The 26851-nt window shown below is 48.7% G+C and overlaps 1 protein-coding gene across 3 annotated transcripts in view; it reads right to left on the bottom strand.

The window, feature by feature from the left end:
* The window catches only part of pik3c2a (phosphatidylinositol-4-phosphate 3-kinase, catalytic subunit type 2 alpha), a 31357-nt gene that overhangs the window by 2083 nt on the left and 2423 nt on the right, over positions 1-26851 (bottom strand). For 2 of the 3 annotated variants that reach the window (XM_068722383.1, XM_068722384.1), the window contains exons 2-33: positions 24705-25939; positions 17750-17869; positions 17142-17239; positions 16485-16645; positions 13074-13194; positions 12625-12736; positions 12424-12503; positions 11915-11978; positions 11627-11773; positions 11487-11520; positions 11086-11335; positions 9862-9984; positions 9432-9599; positions 9202-9322; positions 8935-9077; positions 7025-7216; positions 5752-5845; positions 5557-5651; positions 5234-5414; positions 4935-5039; positions 4161-4253; positions 3677-3806; positions 3456-3592; positions 2921-3090; positions 2414-2570; positions 1941-2050; positions 1413-1620; positions 1175-1299; positions 709-826; positions 550-631; positions 317-423; positions 93-218 (exon numbers count right to left, since the gene is read on the bottom strand). In XM_068722383.1, the coding sequence (XP_068578484.1) occupies positions 93-218; positions 317-423; positions 550-631; positions 709-826; positions 1175-1299; positions 1413-1620; positions 1941-2050; positions 2414-2570; positions 2921-3090; positions 3456-3592; positions 3677-3806; positions 4161-4253; positions 4935-5039; positions 5234-5414; positions 5557-5651; positions 5752-5845; positions 7025-7216; positions 8935-9077; positions 9202-9322; positions 9432-9599; positions 9862-9984; positions 11086-11335; positions 11487-11520; positions 11627-11773; positions 11915-11978; positions 12424-12503; positions 12625-12736; positions 13074-13194; positions 16485-16645; positions 17142-17239; positions 17750-17869; positions 24705-25856 (5124 nt within the window). In that variant the 5' untranslated portion in view covers positions 25857-25939. The remainder of the gene's footprint in view (positions 1-92; positions 219-316; positions 424-549; positions 632-708; positions 827-1174; positions 1300-1412; positions 1621-1940; positions 2051-2413; positions 2571-2920; positions 3091-3455; positions 3593-3676; positions 3807-4160; positions 4254-4934; positions 5040-5233; positions 5415-5556; positions 5652-5751; positions 5846-7024; positions 7217-8934; positions 9078-9201; positions 9323-9431; positions 9600-9861; positions 9985-11085; positions 11336-11486; positions 11521-11626; positions 11774-11914; positions 11979-12423; positions 12504-12624; positions 12737-13073; positions 13195-16484; positions 16646-17141; positions 17240-17749; positions 17870-24704; positions 25940-26851) is intronic. The other variant, XM_068722385.1, reaches the window with a different exon arrangement.

Below are 26851 nucleotides of genomic sequence, written 5' to 3'. Positions count from 1 at the left end.
GGAGGAAGAGGAGGAACAGAGTGGCGTGAATGAAGCGCTTCAGGACTAAACACATCAGGTGTACGCATGTAGGCGAGATCTTGTTTCCTAACCATCTCATTGAAAGTAGGGTTCCTGGTTTTCCTCGAGATCTTCGTCTTGCGTTTGGAGGTCTTGTGTGGATCTGGAAGCAGGTAGGTTTTCACGTACGGATTGGGATCCGCTCCTTCTTCAGAGACCTGCGGAGACGGATTCAGAACATGAGACAACGGACAGACGAACGAAAGGAGACGGCACGTCTGTCGAAGCAGCATCTGGAGCCATCCGGCCGTTTTACCAGATCCCTGATGTGCATGACCATGATGAAGAGATTGCTGTTCCTGTAGGAGATGGAGAGCTTCACTTCTCCTTCCACACGACCAGAAGTGGGACTCGGCGGAGGCTCTGCAACAGTCGGACACCACCCATCACTCATCAACACGGCCTTTTTCCTCTTAGTTACCCAAAATAAATAGCAACAATACTCGCCAAATCCCGTCCTAACCAGCGTGAGGATGGGGTTTTACTTACCTGGCGCTTTGGGCGTCGCATCCAAGCCTTCCGTCTTGTCGTCCCGTGCGATCGGATGGAAGAAGGTGTAGACCAGGTCGCACTAGAGGACGGAGAGATCGCGGGATTACTTTCACCGACCGGCACTCGATACCGAGCGTACCGATGACCGAGCGTTACCTGGGTGACCTCGGTGGAGCTCCTCATCAGGTTGTGGACGTAGTTGTTGAGCTCCAGCTTCCTCTTGGCTGCCACGTCTTTGATGTGGGTGCGACCGAGCACCATCTTGTTGGTGAAACTAGAGACGAGAGGAGAGAGAGAGAGAGAGAGAGAGAGAGAGAGAGAGAGAGAGAGAGAGAGAGAGAGAGAGAGAGAGAGAGGGAGGGAGGGAGGGGGAGGACATTCCACGTAACCAAGTGTTCGTCAACAATAACGCAGACAAAGTAACCGATGGAGGCGGCGACGGCCCTCTTCCACAGCAGTGTGCTGCTTTGCTCCCGTGCCGGTTCTATCCGATTCTCCCAACTCGGGGCATGCCGACCGTTACTGTAGGTTACAACACTTACTAAGAAGGAGTACCTCATGCAACCCTACTTCAAAACATCCGATCAGTAATGGAGGCAGAGGGTCGGAGGAGACGCTTTACCTCGGCAGCTTCCAGAGCGGGAAGAGGATGATGAGTTTGCTGTGGAGCTCCTGAAACTCGTCGAAAGTGCGGAAGACGAACTGGGGCTCGTTCTGACCTTCCCTCAGGAGCCTCACCACGTACGTCTGCACAGAGAGGACAAGGCAGGGGGGACAGCGTGACCCCGGGGTTTTTTAACGGTTTACACATCCAAGAGATGCGACACGGAAACACGCGACACGACGCGGGCGGAACTCACGTAGTGCTTGTCGGGGTTGTATCTCTTCTGGAAGGAGAAGATGGAGGCGTGGGCGATGCGGCCCTCCTGCTTCAGGGTGTACGTCTTCGGGGAGAACGACAGGATGGGCTCGTCGTTGGCCGGCAGGCCGGAGAATCGCAGCTGGGCGAGGTTGTGGATGAAGAAGTTGAACTTGGTGGCGACGCTGCCCAGACTGGACTCTATCAGCCTGGAGAGGTGGAAAAGAAGGAGGACAAGGTCAGCGTGATGGTGTTTCTCATGTGTGTGTTTGTTGTTGCTGGAATGTGAGACGGCAGCTTTCCCTTCCTATGCTTATATCGCCACCTGCTGGATCTTCACTTCGTAGCAGGAGGAAGAAAAACAGAATTGTCCTTGAACTCAACTCTTCTCAAAATAAAAAACAGCTCTGGCCAAAATAGCAGCTGTGCAAATGTGAATACTTCAGACGAGAGATTGATTCCTCCTCTTTCCCGCACAGCTTTGAGGTTGTCCAACAGTTGTCCAACCTGCCGATTTATGTTGTTTTACCTGGTGAAGAAGATGGTCGCCTCGGCGTCCGTGTTGTGCGGCTGCAGCGCGTCAAACACGTACTTTAGATCCTGAGAGCCGGTCAGCTCTGGGAGGCCCGAGGACGTCATCTACGACACAGAGACACAGAGACACAGAGACGTACCCAGTTATCACCCATCACTTCATACAGACAATGACATCAATTTGACATAAATGACGTACATTTTTCCAAAGAACAAAAGGCCTCATTGTCTCTAGATTCAGCTTCTTTAACGTGAAGATTTGCCGCTTTTCTCTGATTTCGTATAATCTGAAACTGAATATTTGGGGGGATTTGAACTGTCGGGTTGGACAAAACAAGACATCTGAAGACGTCCCCGTCGACGTATTTGTCACAGATCTATGGGTTGTGTGTGTGTGTGCGTGTGTGTGTGTGTGTGTGTGTGTGTGTGTGTGTGTGTGTGTGTGTGCGCGTGTGTGTTCCGTCTCACCAGTGACAACAGGTTGAGGAAAAGCCCGGAGTGCTTGCGGATGAGGTTGTAGGCCTGGCAACACAAGTCTACGAACAGCTGGAAGCGACTGGTGGGACGCTCGCCTCCGTTGATGACGTACGCCATGTCAGAGGTCAGGACGAACGGAGCGCGGTCCCTGAGGAGGGAGGGAGGAAGGGAAGGAAGGAAGGAAGGAGAGAGACCTCAAAAAGTGATTAAAGATCTTTAGTTTATTATAAAGAGTGAATGCAACACACTTAAAGCTACCGCAGGGACACCCTGAAGCAAGTCACTACAAAGCCTCTGAATATATCAGGGGGAGATGCTCAGAGGCTAAAAACAAGCGTGGCAGTAGGGCGGGGCCCACGGTGTGACCTTACACCCAGTATCTGATAACTTACCTGGTAGTAAACACCCTCATGAAAAGACCTTTCAACCCCGATTGCACACCGAAGCGCGTTTTTTTTTTTTTTCGATCACGCGTTCAGAAGCTTATCTGATTTTCACCTTTTGAAGCTGCCAAACATCTGGGCGTGGCCCAGGAACTTGCCGAAGTCGATGTGGAACATGTGGCCAGTGGAGCGCAGCATGATGTTGTCGTTGTGGCGATCGCAGATGCCCAGCACGTAGGTGGCCACGCAGCATCCCGCGCACGAGTAGATGAAGTTCTCCGACGCCTAAAAAAAAAGAGAAGAAGAAGGGGAAGAGTGTATGTGAAGAGCAGTTTAATTCCTGCTCAGGGTCGATGTTTTGCGCAGCAGATTGTCCCCGGGGGGGTCAGAGGTCACGAGCGCGGAGTAAAGTTTCACGTTTATAGGCGTCAAAAAAGTCACAGGGTTGTACGACTGCTATAAAACTTCAGGAGAACATAAACGGTGTGTTTCTTAACTCCCACAGAGGCAAATAATTGCGTCAACGGAACATCATGGTTTGACTGTTTCAGCCATTTTCACTCGCACTAGTTCACACCTGAAAAAAAGAGCAGCTCAGCGGCGTCACTGAGATTCATGGCGTATGCTTTATGTGTTTTTGTTTTCCGTACCTTCTCATACTCGTCCTCCGCAGGGTTGTACTTGCGGAGCCACTCGGCCAGCGGCTTGTCCTTGAAGGATCCGGTGACGCCGTACTCCACCTGGATCTTCCTCAGGGTGTCGGAGGACGGCACCAGCTCCACCATGCCTTGAACAGAAAACATCACGACTTGTATCAAACACTCGACGCGAGGGCACGTCAGGTCAATGATCAAAATGGTCCGCGCTATACCTTTGTCCTTGCCGGTGGAGATGCACTTGAAGTTGACGATGCGGAGGTCCAGCCCCTCTTGCAGCCAGATGCGGTCCATGATGCGGATCATCTGAAGGGCCAACATGTCCTGCCTCAGGTCCTCTCCGACCTGACGCGCCAACAAGAGAGACGAAATTACGCCAACGCTTCTATCGGCGCCGGTTGGATTTCACTCCTTCAGCCACCAGGGGGCGCAGTGTGTTCAGATGAGGAGCGTCTCAAACGGCAGTTGGTTTAATAAAACAAGTTTTGATGTAGCTGATGACAACTCCCTACTTTAAACTAGTGTGTGTGTGTGAAAGGTACACAAGAACCAGTTCTCAGGTGTGTGTGTGTGTGTACCATATCACAACGGCTGTTCATGTGGTTTTCATTTCAAAACAGTGTGTGTGTGTGTGTGTGTGTGTGTGTGTGTGTGTGTGTGTGTGTGTGTGTGTGTGTGTGTGGGGGGGGGGTGCAGTACCTTGAACATAACATTGATCTCCTCTCCCAGTGGGTCGGCGTTCACCAGGGCCAGCTTGAGAGGAACTGCGTTGGAGTTGAAGAAGGAGCAGGCCTACACACACACACACACACACACACACACACACACACACACACACACACACACACACACACACACAGAGTTATGATTTTATTCTTCTGCACTACTTTCCGTTGTTTGTATTCATAACAGCCTCTAGTCATGTCTCTCTTTACGGTTGCCTTTGATTTATTTTGAGCCTCTAAAAATATGTCAAATCGGTGGTTTTCTGTCACCTAACCAATGAGTAATTGCATATGGATCATGCCCACATAATAGAGGTCTCACTAGGCTCTACATTTAACTACCTATTAATCTATGAGCGCCTCTATAAAGCCCGAGGTGCACACAGTGATGAATCACCAGAGGAAGGTCTGAAGCTCCTTTAATCGCCCGCAATTACTTTTAGTGACCGTCTTTAGAATGATCTGTGATGAATGTCTGTGTCAGATTTTTGAGAATATACGCATGCATGTGTTTTATATTTTGGTGAAACTTGTAGCTTAAATGAGCTCATTTCCTGGTCTGAACCACAGTAGTTCTATAAAGAGTACGGAGCCGTTTTTGTTTCTTTTGAGGTTTTCTTATTCTGCTGCTTCTATTTAATGTTGCAGTTATGAACTCACTACTGTTAATGTCATTATTCATAGCCTGTCAGTGTGTGTGTGTGTGTGTGTGTGTGTGTGTGTGTGTGTGTGTGTGTGTGTGTATTACCTTAATGTTTAGCTCTTTAGCCACCAGACTGGGGCTGAGGGGCAGCCGGCAGCTGTTCCTCTGGAAAAAGTTCTGAACGTTTTCAAGGCCCTCCTGCAGCGCCGCCTGAACACACAAACAAAATACAAAAACACAGAAATGTTACAACACACGGACAAGATAGAGCGACCTGTTTCCTGTCTTTAACTGAGTTGTATAACGTAGAATAATACAGTCAGATCACACACACACACACACACACACACACACACACACACACACACACACACACACACACACACACACACACACACACTAACCTGTCGCGTAGACCCCCCGGCCTGTCGGACCCTCTCGGCCACGGCTCCCAGCAGGGTGACCAGGCGAGTCTGCTTCTCCAGCTCGGCCCTCAGCTTGACTCCGCACAGGCACAGCAGGGCACCCAGCACTCGCTCGTAGCGCCGTCCCCAGGCAGGATCCTGCACAGCGTCCTTCAGCAGCCTGCAGCCATTACACCACAACAACAACAACAACAGCCGACATTTAAAAAGGACACCATCATCCTGGACAGTAGCTTTCCCCAAAGTGCGTTTGAAAGCAGTTGGGACAACCGGTTGCATCTCCAGTGCCGCTGCGGACTCACCAGTAGAGGTAGTGGGCAATGTTGATGTTGCCTTGCGCTCTGGACAGCAGGAACATGACGAGGCCGTTCTTAAGGTGACACTCAAACTTTAGCGCCTGTTCGGGGGGGGGGGGGGGACGACGGAAGAGAAAAGCGTCACGAATGGGCGACACACGAGAGCGAGTGTCGTAGAGTATCGTGGATTCTTAGCCGTACCTGAACTAGCTGTGGCAGGTAGTCAGTCAGCTCATCGTCACTGCTCTTCTCAATCCAGCTAACAGCCACATTTCTTACTTCTGTATCTGCAAACCTACAACATTAAAACACATATATGTACACATGTTAATCACACACACACGAAACAAAGTGAAACTAAGAGAAACAAAGTGAAAAAGTGAAACAAAGTGAAAAAGTGAAACAAAGAGAAAAAGTGAAACAAAGTGAAAAAGTGAAACAAAGTGAAAAAGTGAAACAAAGTAAAAAAGTGAAACAAAGTGAAAAAGTGAAACAAAGAGAAACAAAGTAAAAAAGTGAAACAAAGTGAAAAAGACAAACAAAGAGAAACAAAGTGAAAAAGTGAAACAAAGACAAACAAAGTAAAAAAAGTGAAACAAAGTGAAAAAGTGAAACAAAGTGGAAAAAGTGAAACAAAGAGAAACTAAGTAAAAAAGTGAAACAAAGTGAAAAAGTGAAACAAAGAGAAACAAAGTGAAAAAGTGAAACAAAGTGAAAAGGTGAAACAAAGAGAAACAAAGTAAAAAAGTGAAACAAAGTGAAAAAGTGAAACAAAGAGAAACAAAGTGAAAAAGTGAAACAAAGAGAAACAAAGTAAAAAAGTGAAACAAAGTCAAACAGAAACAAAGTGAAAAAGTGAAACAAAGAGAAACAAAGTAAAAAAGTGAAACAAAGTGAAAAAGTGAAACAAAGTAAAAAAGTGAAACAAAGTGAAACAGAAACAAAGTGAAAAAGTGAAACAAAGAGAAACAAAGTAAAAAAGTGAAACAAAGAGAAAAAGTGCAACAAAGTGAAAAAGTGCAACAAAGAGAAACAAAGTAAAAAAGTGGAAAAAGTGAAACAAAGTGAAACAAAGAAACAAAAGTGAAACAAATAGAAAAAGTGAAACAAAGTGAAAAAAAGTTGACTTTTAAACATAAAAAAAATGTTTGAATATTTTTAAAAAGGAAGTAGAAGTAGAAGTAAAAAGAGCAAATATATTTAAAAAAATGTACTAACCGTACACTATATTTAAAAAAATAATAATTTTGTTGCATGGTTCACAACATGTTTTAAATATTTATAACTTCCATTATGGGGTTCCCTGAGTTCAGTGCTTCTGAATTCATTAAGAATAACTACATAGAAATAGACAATATTCTCGGAGATAGTCTAATTTATTCATGCAGGTCATGTAGAAGCGTCGGTATTAGAACGACTCAGTTGTGGAACTAGTTTCTCGTAATGAACTTTACGTCTTCAGCACAGTGCGTACTTTGACTCGAGCAGCTCCAGCGCAGTGACGGGGGGCAGAGGGGGCCAGTGGTGCAGCAGGGAGTGGATGTGAGCCATGCTGGCCCAGTCCCAGCTGGGCACGCTGGCCAGCACCTTAGGGAGGCTGCTGGGGTGGTCCTTCCGACAGTGGAGCCGATGGTCCCAGAGGAGCTGGTGGTCGGCCCTCTTCAGCCTGGAGACGGACGAGATGGTGTTAAACAAAAACGCTAAATAAAGACGTGAATAAACTGCACCCACGGATGAGTTATTCATCTTTGTCTTATCGAACCAACTCAAAAAGGTTGTCATACGTTGTCTTTCAGTGTTTAAAAACTACTTCTAGGTTTCAACGCTGTAAAATAAAGCAAACAGAAAATATCAAGCGACGCCAAACGAGGAGTTCACCTGGCAGGGGGAACGGTAATGTTTAAAACAGACAACAGAGAAAGAACACTTAAATAGAATAACACAAGAACATCTGACAACATCTGCAGAGGGTTAGAGAGCATAGACTCGAGAGTCACGTAAGGAAACAACATGTCTTAAACACGCAATGTGAAACTCGAGGTACGACGGAAAGCACCGAGTCGCCTTTTGAAGCAGTGCTTTAAGTTGAATATCTCTGTCTGATAGCATTTTGCCTCTATGACGACGCCGGGGTTGCTGGTCTGTACCTGGACCCTGATCCTGTAGAGATAAAAACTAAACATCTCTCCCTCACGGGCCGATGGAATATCTCCCACACACTGACACGACACACAGCAGAGCAGCGAACCGCAGTGAGGCCCAAAGGCTGGAGACATGAATGGGCCGGACAGACAGCAGGCGGAGAGAGAGAGAGAGAGAGAGAGAGAGAGAGAGAGAGAGAGAGAGAGAGAGAGAGAGAGAGAGAGAGCTCTGTGCTGAAGAGCTGGCTGAGTCTCGTGGATGTTGGCAGAGTGGTGGAGGAGGATTTGGCTGGTGGGGCGAGCATATGAGAGAGAGAGATGAGAGAGAGAGAGAGAGAGAGAGAGACAGAGACAGATGAGACAGAGAGAGAGATGAGAGAGACAGAGAAAGAGAGAGATGAGACAGAGAGAGAGAGACAGAGAGAGCGAGATGAGAGAGAGAGAGAGAGAGAGAGAGAGAGAGACAGATGAGACAGAGATGAGAGAGACAGAGAAAGAGAGAGATGAGACAGAGAGAGAGAGACAGAGAGAGCAAGATGAGAGAGAGAGAGAGAGAAAGAGAGACAGATGAGACAGAGATGAGAGAGACAGAGAAAGAGAGAGATGAGACAGAGAGAGAGAGAGAGAGAGAGAGAGAGGGAGAGAGATGAGAGAGAGAGAAAGAGAGAGAGATGAGAGAGAGGGAGACAGAGAGAGAGAGAGAGAGAGACAGAGAGAGAGAGAGGGTGAGAGAGAGGGAGAGAGACAGAGAGACAGAGAGAGAGAGAGGGAGAGAGACAGAGAGAGAGAGGGAGAGAGACAGAGAGAGAGAGGGAGAGACAGAGGGAGAGGGAGAGGGAGAGAGAGAGAGAAAGAGAGAGGGAGAGAGAGAGAGAGAGAGGGAGAGAGAGAGAGAGAGAGGGAGAGAGAGAGAGAGAGAGAGAGAGAGAGAGAGAGTTTCAGCTGTGCCTGGAGCAGCTGGGAGAGAACAGCGCTGCAGCAGTAAAACATGCAGCAGGCGTTTATGGGGAGCCGTGGCTGGCAAGAGTCAGTGGCATCTTTTAAAAAGCTCTTCATGAATCTCGTACGTCCAACGGATTTCGGGTGGTCTGAGAGACGACCGAAGAGCTATACCGTCTCTGAAACTCTCACGACACAGAGTACTTTTAAGTCCACAAAATGCCAACGGACCACAATTCTAATTCACAATAAACTACGTCAAATAAATAAACTACACCCGTCGGTTTCGGGGCGATTCTCTCACCCAAAATTGGAAGCACGGCTGCAGATCTTCTCCAGTTTGCGTCGCAGGTCTGGGTCCAGTTCCTCCAGCGCGTCGAGCTCCGGGCCGGGCTCTTCCTTTGGTCCCACGTACAAAACGTCCAACGCCGAGCTGGGGAAGTCCACCTGACGACAGCACAAAACACCCCAAAAAAGTTTATTCCTCTGAAGGAACTTGAATCCAAGAAGACACAGTTAACAAATGACCTCTCGTCCGAAATAAATAAGATGCTTCGACACTAAGGCATACCTGGAGTACTATTCTCTCTGTGGGAACCCTCTTGCGGTTGCCGGTAGAACCGGCGGTGGCGGCGGCGGCTCCCTGGGCAGATGTCCACAGACACAGCAGCCTGCTGCCCTTAGCGAGAACCCTGCAAAGCACAGTCAGCGATAAACAACAAGGACGTCAACGGAGAGGATCTTTCCACAGGCGGCCGTTCATCTCTCTCTCTCTCTCTCTCTCTCTCTCTCTCTCCTCACCGTCTGAAGTCAAAGAGCGGCATGGAGACTTTGCCCAGCAGCTCTGGAGCTTTCCTCTGCCTGTTGGAGTCCGGGGAGCCACCGGCGTTCTGGTTCAGCACCCCGAACAGAGTCAGGCTCAGCACGGACTCCAGCGGGAGGACGGCTACCGCTATCGGAAAGTTGATCCTGGGAGAGACGAGGCGCAGAGTTAGAGGAGAGGAAGTGTGAAAGGAAAGGAAATGATAGAAGAGGGAAGGACAGTGCAAACAGCATGTCGTTGTTAGGGAAATGTCAAAGAGGAGAGAAGAGAGGAAAAGAAAAGGAATATAAAAGGAACATAGAGGAAACGAAAGAAGGGCAAAAGGAGAGAAAAGGAAAGTACAGAGAGGAGAGGAGGGAAGAGGAAAGGAAAGGAAAGGAAAGGAAAGGGGCCAGGGCAATCACTCACAGCTCGTCCCATTTGATGTGGTAGAAGAAGCTTTTGTACGTGCCCACTCTCTTGGACTGGACCGGTTTAAACAGGTTCTTGCCATTGTGGGTGAGGGAACACATCAGGAAGTACTTCTCATAACTGCAAAACAACAACAACAACGACGACACCAGAAGTATTGCTACTGTGTCTTTAAGACGGCGCTACGTGGCTGAAAAACAAAACAAAACATGAGAACTCATTTATTTTATAGTAGAACGTTGACGACGCCCGTAATGTCGATGCTCATTGGTTGCTAGGATACAGGCATTCGTGCTGCAGGAGTGCCATAACGGTGCACGTGTGTGTCGATATGTAACATTCTCATCTACTTTGTTTTGCAACCGAAACACTACGACGCACATTTGGGGTTTTATTTTTTCCGTATGTGATGCAATAAAAAAATCCAACGTTAACCTTCAGTGTTTTTGTTTTTATTAGGAGGTACATATGCGAGTGGAGAGCGAAAACACAAAAACACTCACTTCCATCCACTACCACAGGCTCTCGATCCAGCGCTCGGTGCCACCTGCGCGCCGGCAGCCCACGCCGCTAGAGTCACGGCGTCTCGCTACGCCGAGGAACGACTCGGTCACTGCAGCAAATGTTTGGAGCGCTGGCTTAAAATAGCCGCTGGGAGAGGCTGGAGCAAGTAGGCCCGTTATTAAGCCGTTCCTCTCTCTATGAAGGCAGGTTGTTAAGCTGAGAGAGTTCCTGTATATTTTCATCTGTTATCAAACCTTCATCTCCTGACCGGACTTGGTCAAATCTAGAGCCGAGGACGATTCCGGAGCCGTTTGTTTAGTGGAAGACAACCAGACAAGTGTGCTGTGACGGCGCCGCAATGTGGTCACAATAAAAACACTCTCCTTGGTCCTCGCTGCTCATCGATAAACCATAATCATACGATCTTAATCTAGAGACGAAGCCACGCCTTTTTGACCAGCTGTTGCACTAATTGTAAGCGCTCGGCAAAAAAAAAAAGGTAATTAAGACTTCTGCACGGCCTTCATCTTCCACCCTATGTCTTGCAGAAGCCCAATTAAAACGAGACGTGGGTGGCTCTAATGATACAGAAGAAGCGGGCGATCACGCGAGAGATCAAGCGCATGAATAAAGGCTTTAATTACCCCGCAAGCTAACGAGTGCGATTTCACAAAAGCCTCGGAAAGATTTGCCTGAAAATTTCCTCAGACTCCTTACCTGCTGACCCAGTTGGCCGGGATGCCGTGCAACGCGAACAGAGTGAACTGGAGGTGGTCTGTGGTGCCAGAAGCCTCTTTGCTGCTGCTGCTGCTCCTCCCCTCTGCGCCTTCCCCGTCCGCAGCGCGGGGCGACGGAGGCGAGCTGAAGGAGGCGGAGGGGGCGCAGAAGGAGCGCAGGTAGAGCTTGGCCAGGTCGTAGACGGCCTGCGTCAGGACGGCCATGCCCTCCTCCAGAGGACTGGTGTGACCTGTCGAGAGCCGGAATAAACCACATAGGTTTTAATAACTTAAGACCACTAAAAACATCTCTGATACATCAAAGCAACGTCCTAAAGTCCGTCCACGATGGGAAACTGGTTGAATGAGAGAAAGCCGAGTGTGACCGGGTACAGAACTCACCATTCGATGATTGACCGGGCGATGTGGACCCCATCTACAAAAAGCAAAACATGTTGGACTTAGAGCGACATCCTGACATCCAAACAATGCCGTGTGTGTGTGTGTGTGTGTGTGTGTGTGTGTGTGTGAGGCATGCCCACCTTGGGCGAGCGAGTCCTGGGTAAATTGACGAGGTGTCGCAGCCTTTTGACGGCCTCCGTGACGGCCTGGGTCTCCACCTCATCCAGACCGCAGCACAGGTTCTTCAAAGTCTGCACCACCCGCTCCACGGTCTTGTACTGGGTGCTCTGAACACGGACACAGAGAGCAGGGTAACTGGTCTACATATGTTCACAGCAGAGAGTTCACAGCAGTGAATACTAATGGAGGATTTCATGTTTTACAGACTTAAGACCTGGAAGTATTTGACTTTTGAAGACGGCGTGTACCTCATTCTGAAGACAGATGTTGACTTGGTTGTGATAGCCTTCTAAATAATCAGCCAGGCCCTGTCTGCAGGACGACACAGAAAGAGAGAGAGAGAGAGAGAGAGAGAGAGAGAGGGAGAGAGAGAAAGAGGGAGAGAGAGAGAGAGAGAGAGAGAAAGAGGGAGAGAGAGAGAGAGAGAGAAAGGGAGGGAGGGAGGGAGGGAGGGAGAGAGAGAGAGAGAGAGAGAAGGAGAGAGAGAGAGAGGGAGAGGGAGGGAGAGAGAGACGAGAGAGAGAAAGAGACAGAGAGAGAGAGAGAGAAAGAGACAGAGAGAGAGAGAGAAAGAGACAGAGAGAGAGAGAGAAAGATAGAAGTGAGGGATGATAAATGACAGAAGTTACTTAATAAGCTATTAGTTCTTTCAAATGAAGAGATAAAACTAAAGGAGAACTGAGTCAATCCTCCTTCTTCTGACATCATTTCTCAACAACATGGATGATTAAACAGCATTGGTGGAGGACCCTCATACCTGGTGACGTTCTCCTTGAATGGCCTCTCCACCTGGCCCAGGTGCTTCTCCAAATCCACCAGAGAGTCGTCATCTTCCGCCTGAACAAAAGAACCAACCTCAGTGACAAATCATCGTTTTCATTCCAGAGGACCACGACGTTAAAGCAGGTGAATGTTACCACATGACATGTATGATGACGTTCACTGTGGAGGGACTCACGCTGCGGGCCAAGTCTCTCCTCATGGTGGAGTGAGAGAGGAGCTGCAACGTGATCTCGTTCTCCCACTTCCTGCAGTTCTGGACGTACTCATGGCTGCCTAAGCTGTGTTTACTGGGAGACAGCGGAACAATATGATGAAAATAATGTTAGGAATGTTCATTCTTTGCTCAAGTTTTAGACGTTTTGTGCAAAAGTTGGCTTTAAACGCAGCCAATGAGACACCGTGACCTACATTTTGGGGAGTTTTGTCAGTTGACGCACGGCTTTAGGCTCCGCCCTGAAGCCGTGCGTCAACTGCAATCGATGCACTTTATACGACGGCATTTGTAAAGATACGGTAACGATGATGTAACCCGGTGCAAGTGTAGGATTTCTAGAACGTTGACGCTTTTTCGGGGGGGGGGATGCAAGTTTTCCTTTTCCAACGTTTCCGTTGGTGCATACTCACTTCTGCAGCACCTCCTCCTGGCCACAGACTTTAAGCAGGTAGCTGGAGAAGTCCACCTGGTCCAGGTCATCGTGGACCCAGCAGAGAGTCTGACTGATCAACAGCTCCACTGGAGAGCTCACTGAGGGACGGAGGAGAAGACAGAATGGGGGGGGGGGAGGGAACCGCATGAGACCCATGTGACAACAAGGTGTAAGATGTCATGATACAATATCACACGATCTTCACGAGACCGAGCTCTGGTTGTTTTTGTATGCTCGGATATCTGGTGTGTCCGGCGTGGAGAGAGCGTAACCCGAGAACACGCGAGATTATCCTGCCGCTCGGCTGCTTCCAAAGAGGTTTTTTTTAGCACATTCTTCTCCTTGGCGATACACAAACTACGCTTCACGCTCGGGTTACTAACCAGACGTTGGCATGGACACGCGGGGAGGGAGACCACCCCTGGATAAAGGGGGTGGTCTCCACCCTTCAGAGGAATGGTAGCGTCAGCTTCACGGTGCTGAGTGTCCGCGGCGCTGCTCGCCAGGGTTCACACTGTACATGTGTGTGTTTGAGTAACAAAGCAATTAAGACGGCCGACGCCTCGCTTTTTTTTGCGAGGATTTCCCAGCAGGGCGTCACTTAAAACTCCAGGTTCTCGTCTTTAGGTCTGAAATGAGGAAGGCGATGGTCGTCCCTCATCACGGTGTCTTGGTCCGTCTCATTTGAATTCTTCTCTGCACCTTTAGAACCTCCCTCAGTATTTGTCTTTGGTCCAACTCTCACTTCATTCTGTCTGTCTATCTCTGTCTCTCTCTCTGTGTGTGTCTGTCTGTGTCTCTCTCTGTCTCTCTCTGTGTGTGTCTGTCTGTGTCTCTCTCTCTGTGTGTGTCTGTCTGTGTCTCTCTCTGTGTCGCTCTCTCAGTGTCTGTCTGTGTCTCTCTCTCTCTCTCTCTGTCTCTGTCTCTGTGTGTCTCTCTCTCTCTGTGTCTCTCTGTCTCTGTAGAATTGCAGTTTTTGGAAGGATAAAATAGGAGAAGATAGGGAGAGTATAAAAGTGTGAGGGAAGGAATGCAAGAAAGAAAAGACAGAGAGGGGAGTGACAAATGTCTTAAGTCTCGAGTAAATCCGTTTGGTCTCTGAGGCGATGACTTCAGGAGATGCTGCAAGGAAACAAGGGTGGAGGAAGAACATTGTAACACGAGGGAAGGGAGGAGAGGCGCTAGGAGATAGGAAGTGTGGGACAGCCAAAGTGAAACGGAGAGATGCAACAGAAAGAGGGCAGGAGAACAGCTTCTCCGTCCTCCGTCCCTCCCTATCGTTGAGCAGAACTGAGGCCTTTTGTTTTCCCGAGAGCAAAATTCCAGCAATGTCCAACCGGAGGAATCCAAACACCAACGACAACAACAACGTGTGGGTCAACACGCTGCCGACAACAGAAGACGTCCACCGGGACACGAGGAACGAGGCTCACAGGAGGGGAGCTCATCAGAAGCAGGAAGGAGAGGTAAACTAGGAGTCAACGCAGGAAGCTAGGAGAGTACATTTAGGACGAGGAGAGCAGCGAATGCACTTCCTATAGGTTGCTGCTGTTGAACCGGAGCGAGTGGGACAGTCGGTGACATAAACACACTACGGAGGGCTTAAATAGAGAGGCTGGCTATCATTCAAAAACACAAGATACACAGTGCTGTGAAAAAGTATTTGCCCCCTTCCTGGTGTCTTATTGTTTTGCATATTTGTCACACTTAAATGTTTCAGATCATCACACAAATTTTTATATTAGACAAAGATAACCCGAGTAAATACAAAATGCTGTTTTTAAATGATGATTTCTTTTATTAAGGGAGAAAAGCTATCCAAACCGACTTGGCCCTGTGTGAAAAAGTAATTGCCCCCTAAACCTGATAACTGGTTTTGCCACCCTTGGCGGCAACAATTGCAATCAAGCGTTTGCGATAACTGGCAATGAGAAGAATTTTGTCCCACTGTTATTTGCAGAATTGTTTTAATTCAGCCACATTGGATGGTTTTAGATCATAAACGGCTCGTTGAAGCTCATGCCACAGCATCTCAAATCAGATTTAAGTCCAGACTTTGACTAGGCCACTCCAGAACCTTCATGTTGCTGTTCTTGACCCATTCAGAGGTGGACTTGCGGGTGTGTTTCGGATCATTGTCCTGCTGCACAACACAAGTGAACTTGAGCTTTGAAGTCACGAACTGATGGCCGGACGTTCTCCTTCAGGAGGTTCTGGTAGAGAGCAGAATTCATGGTTCCATCAGTTATGGCAAGTGGTCCAGGTCCTGAAGCTGCAAAGGTCAGCAGTGGCTTTCGCCTCAGAACTGTCCCATAGATGCTATTTGTGCCCAGTCCTTATTGTTGAGTCATGAACTCTGACCTTTACTGAGGAGACTGAGGCCTGCAGTTCTTCAGATGTTGTTCTGGGGTCTTTCCAGACTGATTCATGTCAGTTACTTTGTTTCTCATCTGTTCTTGAATTTCTCTAGATGATGTGTTGCTTTTTGAGATCTTTTAGCCGACTTCACTTTGTCAGACAGGTTTTATTTAAGTGATTTCTTGATTCAACAGGTCTGGCAGTAATCAGGCCTGGGTGTGGATCGTGAAATTAAACTCAGCTTTCCAAAAAAATCACAGTTCATTCATGATTTATCAAGGGGGGGCAATTACTTTTTCACATAGGGCCAAGTCGTTTTGGATAGCTTTTCTCCCTTAATAAAAGAAATCATCATTTAAAAACTGCATTTTGTCTTTACTCGGGTTATCTTTGTCTAATATTAAAATTTGTTTGAGGATCTGAAACATTTAAGTGTGACAAATATGCAAAAAAAATAAGAAAACAGGAAGAGGGCAAATACTTTTTCACAGCACTGTATATACACACACACACACACACACACACACACACACACACACACACACACACACACACACACACTTCGTGGCCTAGTGCTGAGCCACACAGCCACTGGTGAACCGGGTCACACGGTTGGCCCAGTGGACCGGCAGACGGGGCCTCCTGCACGCTCTGCCTCGGACGCCAAGAGGAGAAACCGTCGATCACGGCGGTCGCAGCGAAACAAGAGGTTAGACAAAATATACCCGCGGAAAGAGTCCCAACACGGCGACTTCATGGTCAGGGGACGAACTCTTTTATTTGTGTGGAAAAAGGAACGTGGTGTACTTCCCACGACAGAAAAGAAGAAGGTGGGGGAGGGGAGGGGAGGAGGGTAAAGAGTTTGGCAGCTGTGAATGTCGTTTCCTCATTCAGAGTTCTCATATCTGCAATCTGAGCTACTCGCTCTTTAAAGAAAAAAAAAAAAAAAAAAAAGGCAAAGTGGGCACAAGGTTTCCTTTCTGGGCCGACTTTGACGCGTCGCCTTCTTGCGCGCGAGAGAGACCCTTACCGTCACAGGTGAAGGTCACCGGCTGCTGAGATTCCGAGATCTCGATAGAAACCTTGACGGAGCGGCTGGCGTCCCCGCCGCCGTCTCTCTGGGCGATGACGGGGCTCAGGACGAAGCCGGGGTTGGTGGACGTGTCGCCGTGAGGGAATTTGGAGCGCAGGCTAGCAGAGGGAACAAATAAAATGAAATCACAACAGAGAACAATCAACATGTCGCACTCATGAGAGGTTAATTAAGCTACTCGGCGTGGACTATGCACGGCGACCGGCAGGCGGGGCGGTGACGCCGTTATCTAGATTTAAGTGGATTTCCCCTGAACTCCACCCAAACTAACTGCTGCAGAGAGAGAGAGAGAGAGAGAGAGAGAGAGAGAGAGAGAGAGAGAGAGAGAGAGAGAGAGAGAGAGAGAGAGAGAGAGAGAGAGAGAGAGAGAGAGGCTCTGTGCAGGCTCAGGAGACGAAAACATGCAATCACGCATTTACACTCGCATACAAAGAAGAAGAAAAAAAAAGACATTTTTAGATTAGCTTTGATACTTCGGACGGACATCGAGGTGTAGAACCGCAGCCTGCTATGTGTGCATCTGTACTATGTCCTTATTAACACTCAAAGGAGCTCCAGGATGGCGTGAGAAGGACTTGTCTTTGTATGTCTTACATTGCTACGTCTTCACAGAAGGCGACAACCTCGAGGCTCTGAGCGTCCCGTTCCTCCAGGGCGGCGTTCTTCACCAAACCTTTTCCGTTGCCCTTGTCCTGCAGGAGAAGAAGAAGAAGAACACGAGTCACGTGCGAGTTCATAGTGCCGACTGGACAACGAGGGGCAGTTTTCTTTTATTTAAAAAAAACACACTACAGAGCCAATAAACACGTCAGTGAGGTGTGCAGACCTTTTATGTCTTCACCTGATAGAGTGTGAAACGGCTTTAGCTTAGCATTTAATTAAGGTTCAGCTTCTCAGGTGTAAGTTCTGATTTAAGACAAACAATCACACACACACACACACACACACACACACACACACACACACACACACACACACACACACACACACACACACACACACACACACACACACACACACACACACACACACACACACACACTCTCTCTCTCTCTCTCTCTCTCCAGGAAAAGTGTTGCAAAACATTGTTATCAAATCTACATTTTTTTACTCATAAATATTTCAAGAATTGAGCTGAACGCCATCTCACGCACACACACACACACACACACACACACACACACACACACACACACACACACCTCTCCCTTGGGAATCACTCTGAGAGGTTCCTGGAACTGGCAGTTACACTCTGCTTTCTTTCTTTCTCTTTTTTTTTGTTGTAGTGCTGTCTCTCTGTCAGCGGCTGAGGAATGCGCTTCCTGTGGCACAGGAAATGAGAAGTGAAAGGGCCCCGCCCCTTCATGCACCAGGTCGCAGGGGCAGTGTGCAAAAAAAAAAAAAAGTGCTCTGTCACGGCTCGCACAATCTGTGCCTCTGACATCACTCGGGGGAAGAAAAAAAAAGAAGGGAAAAGTGAGAGTAAAAGGGGAACGTTTGGAACGCAATAATAATAATAATAGTTTATTCCTCCTCTTAAAAAGACCTCTGGGAGGGTTTATGTTGTTGATGTTTTTCATGTGCAGTGACATGTTTGATTTAGTGTTATGAATTATTAAACTACTACCTTTTCCTTTGGAAGTGTAGCTTTAAAAACAGGGAGAACGATCACATGGATTCATGTTGGAGCCACAAAATCAGAGGCTGCAGCTCACAATAACACTCAAGTTTGAATTATTTCTGACAAAACGTATTCATTATTTGGCGTATTAAATGCCCCGGACTCTTCAATTTGTCTAAATCAATCCAAAAAACTTAAAAACGTATTTGATCGACAATTATATAAAAAGAAGGAAGAGCAGCAAGTCCTCACTTTGGAGACGCTAGAGACAAAAGAATGTTCTGACATTTCTAAATCTTCGTTGCACGTCGAACCCTTTTGTCTTAAAATGACTCATCACAACACCAGGCAGATTACTCCGAGATATCGTCAAACCCTGGAAGCTTTTGTTCAAAAGCGCTGACCCGACATAACGCCGGCAGATAGAAATCTCAAAAGCCAGGAACCGGCAAAACCACCTGCACCCCCCCCCACCCCCACCCCCCAGCAAGAAGCACAAGAGGAGACCGGGGGTCCTGCTGCACAACAAAGTCCGTCTGAAAACAGCGAGGGTGATAAGAGAGAGGCTGAGGAGAAGAGTCGCTCGCACTGTTTGCGTTTGGAGGATCGGCGAAAAACAAACACGGTGCAGATGATTCAACGAGGCTGCCGGCGGGACAGACCCGTCTTTGTTTCACTCCATCGATTTTGTGGTCGGACCGGGTGACGAAGAGATCCTGGCGTCTGGAGTCCCTGAGGAACGGCTTTGGTGTTGTTCCCACGCCGACTAATTCTTCGCTTCGCTTTTAACCGCGACAACGTAGAAAAGGGAGATTATGACGTAATCAAACATGAAACCAGACGACCAGGAGGTACAACTATTCCTGTTTGACTTGGTTAACTTCACCTCGTGGTTGACTGAGGATGATGATGTTCTGATATTTACATTCCATAACATTTACAGCTGAAGCTAGAGACGGGATTTAAGGTGTCCAATACAACTGTCTTCTACCCTCTGCCTCTCAAAAGGCCCGAGAGCATCAACAGACAGGAGCTAGAACCCGGTTAAGCCGGATGAACCTTTGAGCCCGACTACAGTAGCAGAACTGAAAGGCTGACAGACGGCCGGTGGTGGTGGTAATTCCAAGCCCGGCGTAGGTGTCGAGTTACACCACACATCCAGACACGAGATACCTCCAGCCTGATGGAAACTAGCCCAGACAGAGGACACCTGCACTCACATGTTCACCGGCCATCGTACAGATCCGACCAGCCTCCCAGCGCTTCAACCGAGAGACCGAACATCTCATCTTACATATCTTTAGTTTGACAGCACTCGCATGTTTTAACGGTAGCTTGAATCAGCAGCTCATGTCATTTGTTTTAATCTAAATTCATGTATGTTGACACTCGAACTGTAAGTGACCCAGAAGTCTGAACTCGGGCCTCATCGTAGAGCTGATTCAGCGCTCACTGGAGATTTGATTTGCTTGTGAATACTCAGCGTCTCACAACTGTCAGCTAAAAGGTTTTTTTTCTGGCTTCATCGATCGGCGCCTGAGAGAAGCTCCGGTTCAGAGCTTTACATCAGAGGAACCAGCTGCTCACAAAAACGCAAAATCAACTTCTTCTTTCGATCGGGAAACGACTGGCAGCTCCCTCTCGCTCGCACTTCCTGCGATCGACTGAACTCGCAGGCTGACCCGTCGAACGAGCATCCAACAGATTCACTATTTTGTGATTTAAAAAAGGAAATCTCTGCAGAGTTCGACTAGTTTTATTATGCGCGTCGGTGTCTGGTTTCTACACCGCTTCCTCAATCCGTCTTCCACAATGCATCTGCCGTTTTTTTTTTTTTCTGCCAGTAAACAAGGTCAAAGGTCAGGAGACGCAGATGACTGGGAACCGCGCCACGACCAGGAACAGCTTCTAAACCTGCAATCTGCCCGGTGCAACGACGTGCTTAAGCTGTAATTACATGATAATAAAAAGAAAGAAGTGGGACACGGGAGGTGCGAGAGACGTAAAAAAAAAAAAAAAGAGCTGCTGGAGGTCTATAACTCTGCAGGAGGAAGGTGCACGCTGGCGTACCGTATGGTTCAGTTTAACACACAGAGATCTTGAATCACAGCACGAGAACCAAACAGGCACAGACACGCTCGCTCCGTCTGCAAAAGAACGAGCAAGAGAAGTACTTCAGGGTGTGTTCCAACAGCGCCGCTCAAACCCGAGTCCAGCCGAGCGTTTGATCCGGCTCCTCACGCAATCGTCATCTCCGTTAACCGCAGTCACGACAGTGTAAAGTTAAATCCAACAGATGAATAGTCGGACAATCAAAAATGTGCGTTCTGCACCTCCGATCTCTCTGTGAATACTTGGCGGTTGTGTTCGGTCCTTACCATTCCTTCTCTGGATTTGAAGACCGACCGCACGAAACCCCCTCTCCCCCGAAAAAAAAACACCCGACTGAATCAAGTGGAACTACAATCGTGAAGATAAGCATTGTGAGCCCAGACATGGCAGCGTGTGGTACATGACGCATTCATTTCCATGTAGTGCTGGCGCTGTGGGGGGGGGGGCGTGACCGCAGATAGAGCTATTTGTTCGACTGCTGATTATCACGAACACACAGCTTCATATCCACAAGGACAAAGCAAAGGGATCAGTGGCCGGGCAGCACGGGGGGGGGGGGGGGGGGGGGGGGATGGGACGAGACGACTAATAGACGATAAAAAGGACTAAAAAGAAGAGAATGAGACGTACAGTGGAGTTGGTGTGACTTAAGTTCAACCTCATTTGTTCCGTGTTGCGCCGCTCTGCCACGCCACCGCATCTTACACGGCAGTCAGGCCAACAAAAGCGAGGCCGCTCAGCTCCAGGCCGACTCACTGCCATTCGAATGCTCAAAACGTGGAGATAATGGTACAGAGGGGGACAAAAAAATGCTAAGCTAAGTTTGGCTATGGGGTGATGAGTCTGACCCCATTAACATGTGACATTATGCAGCTCTGAATCAGAGTCATCACTATCAATTTCTCCACATTCGTCGAGGTTACGGCCAGCAGCAAAGCCGGGTTTGGTTTCCCCAACCGGAAAGCGGTTTTGCTTTCTTTCCAGTTATGCTAATGAGGTCAGGAGGGGGGGGGGGGGGCGGGTCAAACACTACATGATCTATTACTAGCGGTAATGTATGGTGTCCAAAACTATGTTTTGTCACCAAAACACACACAAGTAGTGACACAGGAAATGATGTAATACCATGGGTTGGACAGGATTTTTTGTTCAAGCAAGCAGCGGAACATCATGTACTTAGTTATTTGCATCGGTTGTAAAAAAAACACAAGTGGGTGTTTACGGCCATGACTCACACTAAATCGATGGGAAGTTCAATAAAAACAGTGCGATAAAGCGTCAACACTAAGCAACAACACGCGGCTCGTCAACCGCACAGTTCTTAAAGTTCTTGCTGATTATTCTGTGATGCTTTTCGTTTGTCCTCTGGGTTGGATTTTCTCTCGCAGCTCAATGAACACGATGCTCTTTTGGTAACTCACCCTCTTAATGGATCTTTAACAGGATCACGTATTAATGCACCACAGGTTTAACAACGGTAGCGCACACACACACACACACACACACACACACACACACACACTTTAAACTAGCTCCAGCAAGTTTCTATTTCACTCACAGTGAAACGAATTTGAAACGTGAGACACTCTGACATGGTAGGAACACCACACAACAATCTAACATGAATGCACGCTTTTGAAAGATGGGGGTGTTTCGCATTTTATGCGGCAATGCAAATGCATACGCAGAAAGCATGCACAGCGTTGGTTTGGTCTTTTTTGGTGAAGCGAGACAGAAAACTATTTTCGGGGGACTGCAATATGTTAAGTGTTTCTTGGAAAGCAAAGCCAGACCTTGAGTAAGCTCTGCCCTCAACCGAGCTGCGTCATCACCGTAAACAGACCATGCAGGCAACTAAGAGAGAGAGAGATTTAGTTTCTGAAGACTTGTCATTTGGTCTTGTAGCTTCCTGGTTTTACGGTCTCTGCGGTTGGACGGTCTAGTTCTGCTGCCGTGTTCCTGTTTTCACGCCCCTCTAATCGACCTCGATTATTTCTGATTAAGCTCCTGCAGACTGAACACTTCACACACACTACTGGGAGTCTCTTATTGTGACGCAGATATCGTTGTCTTTATTTGGCCCTCATCACAGGATCTCATGCTGAAGTCCAGCACGCTGAAGTCCAGCACGCTGAAGTCCAGCACGCTGAAGTCCAGCACACTGAAGTCCGGCATCTTTATCCCTAAAGCAGCTCGTCAGGGTGACGTTTTAGGTGATTGCGGTGCTGCTGTGAGGCACGGGGGAGAGCTGTGCAGACTTGTTCCCGTTTATAACAAAACACGGGCGCCGACTGACTAGCGAGCAGACGGAACAAGAGGCGCAGGCAACCATGCAAACCAGCTCAACCTCGCCAAAACACAAAAGATTGCAGACGTACAGTGAGAGAGCGTTTGAGGACATGTGTGAGGAGCGCTGAGCTCAAGTTAGACAACGCGGTTAGACGCAACATATAAAGGCAAGTGTAGACGAATGCCGGTTTCATCAGGAGACATTCCTCGACCCCGGAGGACACAGCTGGGTGTACAGACCAGATGAGTTGCCTTTGATGAGGGGCAAATTACACGTCTGCAGAGTCCCACACCTCTACTGGAACACGACGCTGAAGCTGCCCCTCGGCTGCTCAGTGTTCAACGTCTACGTTTTCCATCAACCGTGTGGAATTCGGGGAAATAAGGGCCTTGTACAGTGCTGTTAATCATCACCCTGGTGTGTGAGAAACATGCCACAGACCAATTGTTTGGTCACGGTGACACACACACACACACACACACACACACACACACACACACACACACACACACACACACACACACACACACAATACACAATGAGCAGGAAGTCATCCTAATAAGCCAGCATTGTTTGTTTCTTGTACTCCGTATGGGAAGAGACGCTCATGCCTAAAGCGTGACTACACTAGGTGTGACTCTTCACATTACTGCCAATTGACACATCCTGAGTCCCGCCCCCCTTTTTTCGCTCTGTGCTCCAATCGCGGTTGAGCAATCCTCGGCTGTTAGGCTCACCTACGTTTGAAAAGATGTGGCCCGGGGACCTTTAAAAGTGCCACTCGCTAGCCTGATCAGACAAGCGTTGTGTTTATTCCACTCCCGAAACACTTAACACTGTATATACATACATTGGTTAGTTAGCTAGGCTAGCAGAACGCTCGCTAACTAGCCAGCTAACGCTACATGAGGAGCTAGCCTGTTACGTCACCAACGTCAGCCAGGTTAGCTTCCTTCTTATTCCTGCAGTAATGTTAAAGAGATTTGGAAAAGGACAAGACGAGTTGACCGACGTAACTTTATCTACGTCACGTAGGGAGGGTCGACGGCGAGGTGCCGTAATATCTTTACTCATTCATTTCCCCCCCGACAGGAGATTTACTGGTTAATCTGACTTTCAAAATACCGAATAAAGAGGAAGACGCATTGGTGACACACTCATGCCGGGCTGGTCGGCCTCAGTGTTTCACTGCTGACTAAAAGACGCACATCTCGTCTCAACGCAGACCCGCCGGCCAAATGACAGATGGTTGTTTAGTTTCGCCCCGTGCCACTTGCCTGTCGGCACTGTCCCAAATGAACGCTCTAAATATTCATCACAGGGAAAAATCAGATCACTTGCACGGCACAAAATGAAATCACAAAATGCGGTCGGGAGGAAATTGTGGGTAGCTAAACCCGCAGCAAAGAAAAACTCAATTACAGGGAGCAGAAGTGAGGAGGATGTTTTGCTTGCGCTGGTGATTGGATGAGGACAATATGAGGAGTTGTGAGAAAGACTTTGAAGAGAAGATCCACCATCGTCTGTTCTGACTAAACTTCACTCCCCGCTCGCTCGTGTCGCAAGAGTCCTGTGGTTTTGTTCAGTAATCTACTCTGCAATGCGTAATGCTGTCAATAGTGTGCAAAGACAGATTGTGCTCAGGACATTTTTTCAGGGTGGCACTGGACCCAAGCAACGCATGACAAAAACTCTCAAATGTGAAGTTTTTCCTCTACGATGTCAAAGACGCGTGACCCAAAACAAAACCGTACACATTAGGAGTTGAACAGTCAAAAACAGTGTGCTTGTGGTTTGATCAGAGTTAATTCGCAGTGGTCTGACAACATCAGCAAACGACCTCACACCCATTACATTTTGGATTGTTGCTAAATCTTGATATATCGTCTTTTCCCCAATTGAGTCCTGCCCACTTCAAAACCAGTGAGAAAAGCACAGACGCACATTTACGGTGTTAGATTACAAAAGCAGAAAACTGTGTGTTCAGGACAACGGTGCAATCAGTTTGAGGAAGTAGGTTTCCTGCTATGACATGACAGAAAGTGTACTGTGAGAAGGCTGATAGAAACGTCAGCAGAATGTCCCTGAAATCTTAAAGAGGTAAGAGAAGATTTCCATTTCACTGCAGTCCTACCTGGTTGTTTGGTTTGTGCTGGGAGGAGGTCCCCGGGATGTTGAGCGAGTGACTCCTGGTGACGGCGGCTCCCGTCGATGCTCTCCGGTGCTGCGAGCGAACCGTCAGCAACGCCTTCGCCTCCGGCGGAGGGCTGCTGCTGTTGTTCCCTTCGGTCTCGAGCACTGCGTCCCAGGGATCCCCCGCGACTCCCGGCACCGCCGGCGCGGCGCCCCCCGATGCCGGGGACGCTTCCTCATTCTCAGCTTTGTGCTTCGTAAGCGGGTCCAGATCCAGCCAGTCAAAGCGGCCGATGCTGGGGGAGTCCGCCGCTGCCGGCTGCTGGGGCGGCGGGTTGGGCGCCAGAGAAGCTGCGCCCGCTTGAGAGGAATCCAGCTCAGTGCCGGCCGATTTGCCGTTCTTCAAGTATTCTGAGGTGCTGGCGATCTTGTCGAACAGTTTGGCCATCTCTGGGTCCACGGCCGGCTGCGGGAAGACCATGGCGGCGGCGGGCTGGATGGGAGCGAAGGCCATGAAGGACGGCTGCGGCGCCGTCAGGGCCATGAAGGTCGGCATGGTCGGAGTGAAGCCATTCTGAAATGTGCCTGGTTTGGGGAACGGGGCAGAGGGGAAAAGCGAGGTGGGCTGGTGGGTGGGAGTGGACACACCGGAGTTCGACGGGGTGGACAGAACAGGTGTCCACTGGCCGCTGTGGAAGGAAGAGGAGCTACCGGGGTTGCCTCCGGGGTAGGAGGCGCTGAGGTTAAACCCCAGCAGGGACGAGGGGCGGGACACTTTGCTGTTCACCCCAAAGTTTTCATCCAGTAGGAGTTTTTCAAGTTCCTCATTGGTCAGCTTGTCAACATCGATATCCCTGAACGTGTCCTGCTCCGCCGGCTTCTTGGTCTCCGGGAAGACAATGAGGTCCTTTTCGGGTCTGTTGGTGGCGGGTAAAGGCTGAGGAGCAGTAGTGGTAGACTTGGATGGTTTGGAGGAGGACAAGGAGGCTGCAGAGGAAGACGAGGATGCCGAAGCTGAAAGAGCGGGTCTCTTATCCCTTTGCAACTTCGCTAAAGCCTCTTCCTCCATGCGGAGGGCTTCCTCTTTACCCACAACCCCCTTTGGCGGGGGGACAACCGCCTTGAACCCATTACCGCTCGATATCTGGGCCATTGTGTCAACTGGAAGGTGCCATGAGTGTGACAGCTTGTAAGTCAAGTGTGGCTGAAAGGGTTGCGTAGCAGATCTTTAAACACCTACAAAAAAGAAGGGAACAAACATTTGGATTAATGACGTCAACATTTTGAGACAAATCAGACCAGAAAAACGATAATATTGCCACTCATAAGCATGTTTTAATGAGCTGGTCGTAGACGGAAAGTGCATCAAATGTTGCGTATTGTGTGATATGCATGTCAGCTTCGTTCTTTATCGAAGGTTTCTCTTGCTGCTGTAACCCGGCTTCGATCGATTATTGATTTGTCATTTCGTCACGTATGCACAGCCGGTAATTACTCGCGCTGGGTTTTTTTTGGACTCACGGGGGTTATTCAGGTCAAATCACCAGCTGTTACCAGCATGTAAATTCATCAGCTCGCTCACAACAAGCTCTCACCCATTAGTGAGCCTCTTCGTCGTTCACCTTGACATTGACAAGGTGCACCGAGCAATTGTTTAACCGAGCAGAAAAAAAAAAAGATTTACTCAAACAACAGCAAAGGGATTTATTACAAGGAGGCGACGTATGACTCACACCACTTTGTAACGTACAAATCGGTGTGCTTCCTGAACTACCCAAAGTTGGCCTACAACAAGGCGGGAGCCAAGAAGTGTCCCACGTCCACGAGACGAGAACAACGTCGCTGCAGAGAGAGCGGCCCTTGCGGTCCTGAGGCGACGCGGCTTCCTTCTCAAAGCACACCATTCATTGAGCGATCAAAGCCCCAGGGTTGAGTGAGTTCCTTCCCTCCCCAGGCGTCACCGGCCTCTCTCCTGAGCCTTCCCCTCCCATTGTGGTGGAGAGGGCTGGCTGTGCTGGTGGTGCTGGTGAGAGGGGGGGGGGGGGGGGGGGGCTAGCCTAGCACTATTGTGCAGCTGAGGAATTTGGCATGCTAATCAGCCAACGGGTCTCTCTCTGTGTCTCTGTGTTTCTCTCTTGCCCTGGCTTT

Source organism: Cebidichthys violaceus, unplaced genomic scaffold (genome assembly GCF_023349555.1).
Source record: "Cebidichthys violaceus isolate CVI_PGR_0920_01 unplaced genomic scaffold, fCebVio1.0.p SCAF_3, whole genome shotgun sequence".
Classification (NCBI taxonomy): domain Eukaryota; kingdom Metazoa; phylum Chordata; class Actinopteri; order Perciformes; family Stichaeidae; genus Cebidichthys; species Cebidichthys violaceus.
This window is presented reverse-complemented; position numbering and strand designations above follow the sequence as displayed.